The sequence below is a fragment of the Penaeus chinensis genome, chromosome 43 (assembly GCF_019202785.1).
Source record: "Penaeus chinensis breed Huanghai No. 1 chromosome 43, ASM1920278v2, whole genome shotgun sequence".
Lineage (NCBI taxonomy): Eukaryota > Metazoa > Arthropoda > Malacostraca > Decapoda > Penaeidae > Penaeus > Penaeus chinensis.
Window position 1 is genome coordinate 7,898,012 of NC_061861.1, and position 7,500 is coordinate 7,905,511.

Sequence of the window (7,500 nt, forward strand, 5' to 3'; positions counted from 1 at the left end):
CTATGAGAAGATGATGGCCAGCGGTGTAAAATGGCCCTTTTATTTGTAAATATAAAAACATTACTTACACTGACTAAGTAGTACGTCGACCGTCCAAGCGACAGAGTCCTTTGCAACCAATTGCAGTTCCCTGAAGGAGTCCTGCTTCTTGTCAGCCCTTTGGAGAATATATAAAAGAATCAACAATATGTATTTACATATATATATATATATATATATATATATATATATATTAATTCCTTTATTTATGCATATACAGTATATACTCATACATGCTTTTGTATTTGTGTTCATTCACATATCGGTTTCATCATCTACTACTTCCCTCTCAGCGCCATACCCTTCGCGCGGTGCAAGACGGTTGAAGTGCCAGCGCACACACACGGCTGCCCCGAGAACGACCACGAGCGAGACCAGGAGGAGCAGCCACACCTGTCGGGGTGAGGGAGAGGCTCAAGCATATCCCTCTCTCTCTCTGCCTCTCTCTCTCTATCTCTCTCTCTCTCTCTCTCTCTCTCTCTCTCTCTCTCTCTCTCTCTCTCTCTCTCTCTCTCTCTCTCTCTCTCTCTCTCTCTCTCTCTCTCTCTCTCTCATCCATCCATGCCCTTCACCCGCCCCCCTCGCCACCGCCCCAAGCGTACCAAGGGGTCGAAGGGCTTGACGAACCCCGCCATGTCAGGCTGCAGGCTGGGCCTCTTGTGGGCGACGGTGAGGGAGCTCAGGAGGAGGTACTCGCTCACCGAGAAGTCTTCGAATCTTTCCTCTGTTACCCACTGCGCAACGCCGATCAGGTCCGCTTCCTTGCGAGAGAGAAAGCATTAATTCTTACTTTATTATGCTTTGAATCAACATTCTTTATTGTTTATTATTACTTGGATTATCATTATTTTTATTCATTACGCTGTCACAGAGCGACGCCCACTCACTCCTCTGTGCACAAGTCCATTCAAGCCGGTCCACGTCCCATTGGGCTGCCTCAGTCCGTAGGCTCGGTCGGGGGAGCGCACGAACGTGTAGCTGCGCGGGAGGGAGCGGTCGGTTCCCGGAGGACGAGAGGAGGAGTAGTGTTGTGTGTTTAGTTTGTGACTTAATATGTACAGTGTTGGTTTTTGCTGGTATGATCATTCTCGATAATAACCCAAATCGCATGGAATGATACAATCTTTCAGGTATAAATTATTATTGTATATTTGCGTTTATTTTTCCTCCTTTTCATAAAAGCATTAGGAAAGAATACATTTCCACCCAAAACTTACTTTCTTATGAGCACCATGACTAACTACCCACCATAGTGGTAACTCTCACCAATAGCCGAGGTGGTTTAGAATGATCTTCAGAACCCCTGCTATGTAGCCCACCGCCTGCAGGTTGTCGTCAGGCCCGAGCACCTCCACCTGCGGCAGCCACTGTGCGGGAGACATGGATCCTCGTCACCTTCGGGAGGCGGCGGTTCGGCTCATAAACGTTTTATTAGTCTGCCACGCCGAGTGGATACAATCATATCACTTTGATTATGCCTTATTTGCATAATCCTAGTTTCAGCAGGGATCTTGTTTTTATGTGTCTTAGGTAAATTAGTGTGCCAATTACTTTCCTATGGATATGTATATATATATATATATATATATATATATATCTATCTATCTCTCTATCTGTGTGTGTGTGTGTCTGTGTGTGTAATATATATATATATATATATATATATATATATATATATATATATATACATATATATATATATATATGTGTGTGTGTGTGTGTGTGTGTGTGTGTGTGTGTGTGTGTGTCTGTATGTGCGTGTTTGTGTGTGTGTGTGTGTGTGTGTGCGTGTGTGTGTGTGTGTGCATATGTATATATATGTGTGTATATATATATATATATATATATATATATATATATATATATATGTATGTATATACATATATACATATATAAACATTTATATATGTATAAAATACACACACACATACACACACACACACACACACACACACACACACACACACACACACACACACACACACACACACACACACACACACACACACACACACACATATATATATATATATATATACATATATATATATGTGTGTGTGTGTGTGTGTGTGTGTGTGTGTGTGTGTGTTTGTGTGTAGAAACATGTAGATACATGTAGAAAAGGTATGAATGAGAATAATTATCTTAATTAATATATGTATTTAACCGGTTTCGATTATATCTTCGTCAGAAATACATGTATTTCTGACGAATATATAATCATGAATGCGGTTCATATATATATATATATATATATATATATATATATATATATATATATATATATATATATGCAGCTGGACAGCCTAGATTCAATTTGGCCACAACATAGAGCATCCAGTTATGGTGATCAGATGAAACAGCTTTAAATAACAAAGAACAAAGCCTGGAGCATATTATCTATAATTCGAGAAAAGGGTGCCTTCGCAAACCTACAAAAGGTTAACACCGCTGTATTATACATACACACATATATAAAGATGTAAAGCAGATGAAATCCAGTTGAAAGAAATAAAACCCCCTTTCAGCAATAAAGCACAAGACAAAGGACATAAGGGACTTAACTCACAATTTCCACTCCAACGACGAGGCACCTCAGGTCCTCAGCAGCCATTTTCCTCCCAGGGTGACATCGACCGTCCTAGTGACTGGCCAGAGAAGAATTGGCTTTGTTTGCCGACGGATCGAACTGGAGCAGTGAGAAGCGGAGGCGCCGACAGCCTTCACGCCACACTTTTCCACCGAGCGAGAAATGTCGAAAATTAAATCGAAAGCTAATCACAATATTTACGGGATATGTCGGGAATGTCAACGGAGGGAATTATCAGCACTCCTTTTTAGGTCTCTGTGCTGGCCTTCGCATTTAGATTAGATAGTTACAGATGTGAAAACACTTCATATTCAAGGCGTGATTATAAGTGAATTGATATTGTTTTAAACATATATACCCTTGTCCAATGTAATATGTGAAGAATATGACAATAGGATACCCTGCTAATGTATACTTGCATACTGCACGTGGATGTATAAACACGATACACAGTAAAGTGTATATAAGCTCCTTCACATGCTCATTAAAAACGGGTCTTTATAACAAATAATTCTCGAAAAAAGAACCTCTAAAATAGCTAATCATAGTTCTTTTAGCCTTCTTACGGGGATAAACTGATGACATATTCATTATTATTTGACAGTATGATTTTGATAACTGGTCAAGAACACTTGGTATGAGATACATGGATTCTTGAAGTATGCACGCGTCATGGATGTGGAGAGAGAGACACAGACAGACAGACGGATAGAGCAAGAGTGAAAGAGAAAGAGAGAGAGAGAGTAAGAGAGAGAGAAAGATCAATCCTCTTTATCAAGGAACACGAATGACCGCACTATGAAGAAGCCCCAAACACTATACGAATAAAAATATGAATCCCATTAGCTGAAATGGCACAAGGTTCTCGTGTAAATTCCGCGTGTATTTGTTCTGTAACTCTGGAAGTGACGAATGCTTGACAGTATCGGAATTCGGAGCCAGAAAATGCTTCCCGCTTCTCATTTTCCTCCGAGTTGAATCAGTAGAGAATCTCCAATTTCAACATCAACGTGTTTCCTGAACCTCGGGAAAAGAGCTTCAAATCATTAAAGTTAACAGTGATTTATTAAGAATATTTCTGTTGTTGCTGTCATATTTATTATCTTTTATCATGTTCTTAATTTTATTAATATTATTATTTTTTTTTTTTTTAGTGATATTATTAATATATTTTTTTCGCGTTTTGCCTTGTTTTGTTCTTTATTTTGTATTTTCTGTATTCTTGTTTTTTAGCCCCATTATTACCAACACCATAATGCTTATCTATCGTAATACCACTGTAATCCTGTCGCATCGCTAGCATTATTTTTATTATCATAATCATTATTATTACTATCATTATTGATATAATTCTTATAATTATTACTATTATTGTAATCATCATTCATTATTATTATTATCGTTTTTATTATTGTTGTTGTTGTTATTATTACTAGTAGTAGTATTAGTAGTAGTAGTAGTAGTAGTATCATTATTAATATTATTATTACTATTATCATCATTATCATTATCATCATTATTATTATTATTATTATTATTATTATTATTATCATTATTGTTATTATGATGTTTACGATTATGTCTTTGATAATCATCATCATCATCATCATTATCATTATTGTTTTTATTTTTTATTATCATCATCATTATTATTATTATCATTCTTGTTATAATTATTGTTATCACTATTATTATTACTGTTATTATCATCATCATCAGTATCATTATATTATTATTATTGTTATTATTATCATTATCATTATTATTTTTATTATTATTATTATTATTATTATTATTATTATTATTATTACTATTCGTATCATTATTATTATCATTATCATGATTATTATTATTATTATTATTATTATTATCATTATTGTTGTTGTTATTACTATAATCATTATTACTGTCGATAGTATTATTAATATTAGAAGTAGTAATAGTATCATTATTGTTGTTGTTGCTGTTGCCATTATCTTTATTATCATTATTACATTATTACTATTATCATCATTGTTGTTATAATAATTATTATTATTATCTTTATTATTGTTATTATCATTCGTATAAGCATCGTTATCATTAGTAGTAGTATTTTTCTTACTGTTTTTCTATTATTATTTCTATCATTATTATTAGTGTAATTGTTATTATCATTATCATTATTATTATTGTAATTATTATTATTATTATTTTTATTATTATTATCATTATTATTATCATTATTACTATTATTATTATTATCATTATTATCATTAATATTAGCATTATTATTATTATTATTATTATTATCATTATTATTATTACTATTGTTATTATGATTATTATCATTATTATTATTACTATTACTATTATTATTATTATTATTATTATTATTATTAGCATTGTTGTTATCATCATTACTATTATTACTACTATTGTGTTCATTGTTGTTGTTACTATTTGAATCTTTATTTTATTATTATCATCATCATTATAATAATAATTTTAATTGTTAATGTCGTTTTTATTTTATTTTATTGTCATCATTATCTTTATCTTTATCATTACCATAATCATCATGAACATGATTCTTATTATCATTATTGTAAATATTATCGCTGTTGTTGTTATTATTATCATTGTTATTCTTATCATTATCAACATTATTATCGTTATTTCTATCATCATTATCATTAACATTATTCACATTTTATTATCATCAATTACAATTATCATTAATATTTTCACCATTATTTCTGGTAGTATTAGTAGTATTATTATCATTATTATTTTTGTTATCATTATCGTTATTATAATCATTATTAACATAATTATCATAAATATCATTCTCTATCATTATCTTTATTATTGATGTTATTACTATTATTATCATTATATTATTATTATTATTATCTTCACCATCATTATTATCATTATCATCATCATCTTCATTATTATCATCATCTTCATCATCATTATAACCAGTATAATTAATAATTATTGTATTTCCTAAATCTTTACTATTATCATTATTATTGTATTAGTTATTGTATTGATTATTATTATTATTATTATGATTACTATCATTTTTATTATTATCAGTATCAATTGTAGTAGTTGTAGTAGTTATAATTTTCATTGTTATTAGTAGTAGTATTATCATTATCACCATCACTATTATCATCACCCTCGTAATCTTCCTTATCATTATCTATTATTATTATCATAACCATCACTGCCATCCTCACTATAACAGCTGCTACTATTAGTATCATTTCCATATTATCATTATTTTACTTTTAATATTATTACTGAAGCTGTTATCTTTATTATAATCCCTTGGTTTAGTAGTAGCAACAGTATTGTCTATTACCATTATCATTTTTGGTGTTACTTTTATAATGTTATATGCACTATTTGGCAGAATTTTGATATTCATTATACAAATCTCTCGATTCAATATTTACATAGATTATGTATTACTAAATTCGGTTTTAGATGCTATGTTGTCTGTTTTGTGATTTTTTTTTTTTTTTTTTCCTTTTTCTAATTTTCCTTCGCGCTTTTTCATGCAGTTCCGTTGTGATTAATATACACGAGTGGGAAGTAGAAATGTGATTTAGGTTTACTATTGCCAAATTTACATATTCATAGGGAACAGAATACTTTTCATAATCAAGTTCTATTTTAGATACGAAGAATTAATGAAACAATAAAACTATTTTGATTAAAAGCTCATGATTTCCTAAGCAAAAAAAAAAAAAAATCAAATTATCATTAGCAATTTCTTCATCTTCCTTTTTTTTTTTTTTTTTTTTTTTGCTTTTTATTCATGTATTTGTTGTATGGTCGTTGTTATTCTTATTTTTTGTTTTCTCATTTTTATCTTCATTGTCGTTTTGTTGTTCTCTTTTCAGCATCTTACCATCTTAGCTTTTCTTTATCATTTTCCTTTTATTTCTTTTCTTCGTTTATTTTTTTTTCTCTCTCTCTCTCTCTCTTTCTTTGTTATCTTTCCTTCACTTTCTCCACTTGTGTTAGTTTCAGCTTCGGTTTCCTTTCATTGGCCTTTGCTCTGTCCCCACAACCTGCCTCCTTGCACGCACGGACCTGGCACCCGAACCGTCAAGGACGCCGACTCTTCAGATCCCCGTCTCGGCTGCCACGCTCGGCGTCCCGTTGCGTGCCACCTTGCCCGCGGCCTCCCCAATCGGAACATACTTCTGCCGAGTCCAGTGGGTGGTGATGGACCAGAAGGACTCGTCTTGCCCTATGCGGTTCGCCTGGTGGACTGTCTGTGGGAGGGGTCGGCCAAGGGTCTCCGGCAGGAGGGTGCTGACAGCCGCACCGAAGATGCAGAGTCCGCACAGGATGTAGTATGGGAGTTTTCGGTCAGTGGCGCCCTGGTGAAGAAGGGGGATGCATGAATATCAGTGGGTCTTGGATTAACCTGTGGATTAGCATCATGAAGATGTGAAGTTTGTATGAATAACAGAACTGCTGAATGTTAGAATGTCAAAATGACGAGTCTCCACATCAATAATTAGAAAGTCTCGAGAAAAGTTGCAAAACAAGCTATTCCTCTAGTTTTACTTCTTCAAGCTACAAACTCCTTGTACAAATCAGACCGACCACTGGAAGAACACTAGACAAGTACGCCATAGATGCCCTTTGTGTTCCTGAAGGAGGGGCCTCTGAAGGACCCCGGACGCCTTACCACGGACACCAGGGCCGGCACAAACACCGTGGCGCTCAGGCCGGCGACGGTGGTGGTGCCGTACGAGAGGGAGCGCAGCGCCGTCGGGAACAGCTCGCCGATCTGCATGTAGACCACCAGCACCGCCGCCGTCACGAAGACCTTGGCCAGCCCGCAGAAGGCCACGAGGAGC

At 34.1% G+C, this 7,500-nt stretch overlaps 2 protein-coding genes across 2 annotated transcripts in view; both read right to left on the minus strand.

Annotated features, from left to right (window-relative positions):
• The window catches only part of LOC125048333 (glutamate receptor ionotropic, kainate glr-3-like), an 8,279-nt gene extending 5,626 nt beyond the window's left edge, over positions 1–2,653 (minus strand). Inside the window, exons 1-6 of the mRNA XM_047646998.1 lie at positions 2,609–2,653; positions 1,306–1,406; positions 927–1,017; positions 642–800; positions 341–432; positions 69–157 (exon numbers count right to left, since the gene is read on the minus strand). Coding sequence (XP_047502954.1) covers positions 69–157; positions 341–432; positions 642–800; positions 927–1,017; positions 1,306–1,406; positions 2,609–2,653 — 577 coding nt within the window. The remainder of the gene's footprint in view (positions 1–68; positions 158–340; positions 433–641; positions 801–926; positions 1,018–1,305; positions 1,407–2,608) is intronic.
• A 3,946-nt stretch (positions 2,654–6,599) lies between these two features.
• Positions 6,600–7,500, minus strand: part of LOC125024532 (solute carrier family 22 member 5-like) — a 24,863-nt gene continuing 23,962 nt past the window's right edge. Inside the window, exons 9-10 of the mRNA XM_047612327.1 lie at positions 7,329–7,500; positions 6,600–7,014 (exon numbers count right to left, since the gene is read on the minus strand). The exon at positions 7,329–7,500 is cut by the window's right edge and continues 7 nt beyond it. Coding sequence (XP_047468283.1) covers positions 6,754–7,014; positions 7,329–7,500 — 433 coding nt within the window. The 3' untranslated portion in view covers positions 6,600–6,753. The remainder of the gene's footprint in view (positions 7,015–7,328) is intronic.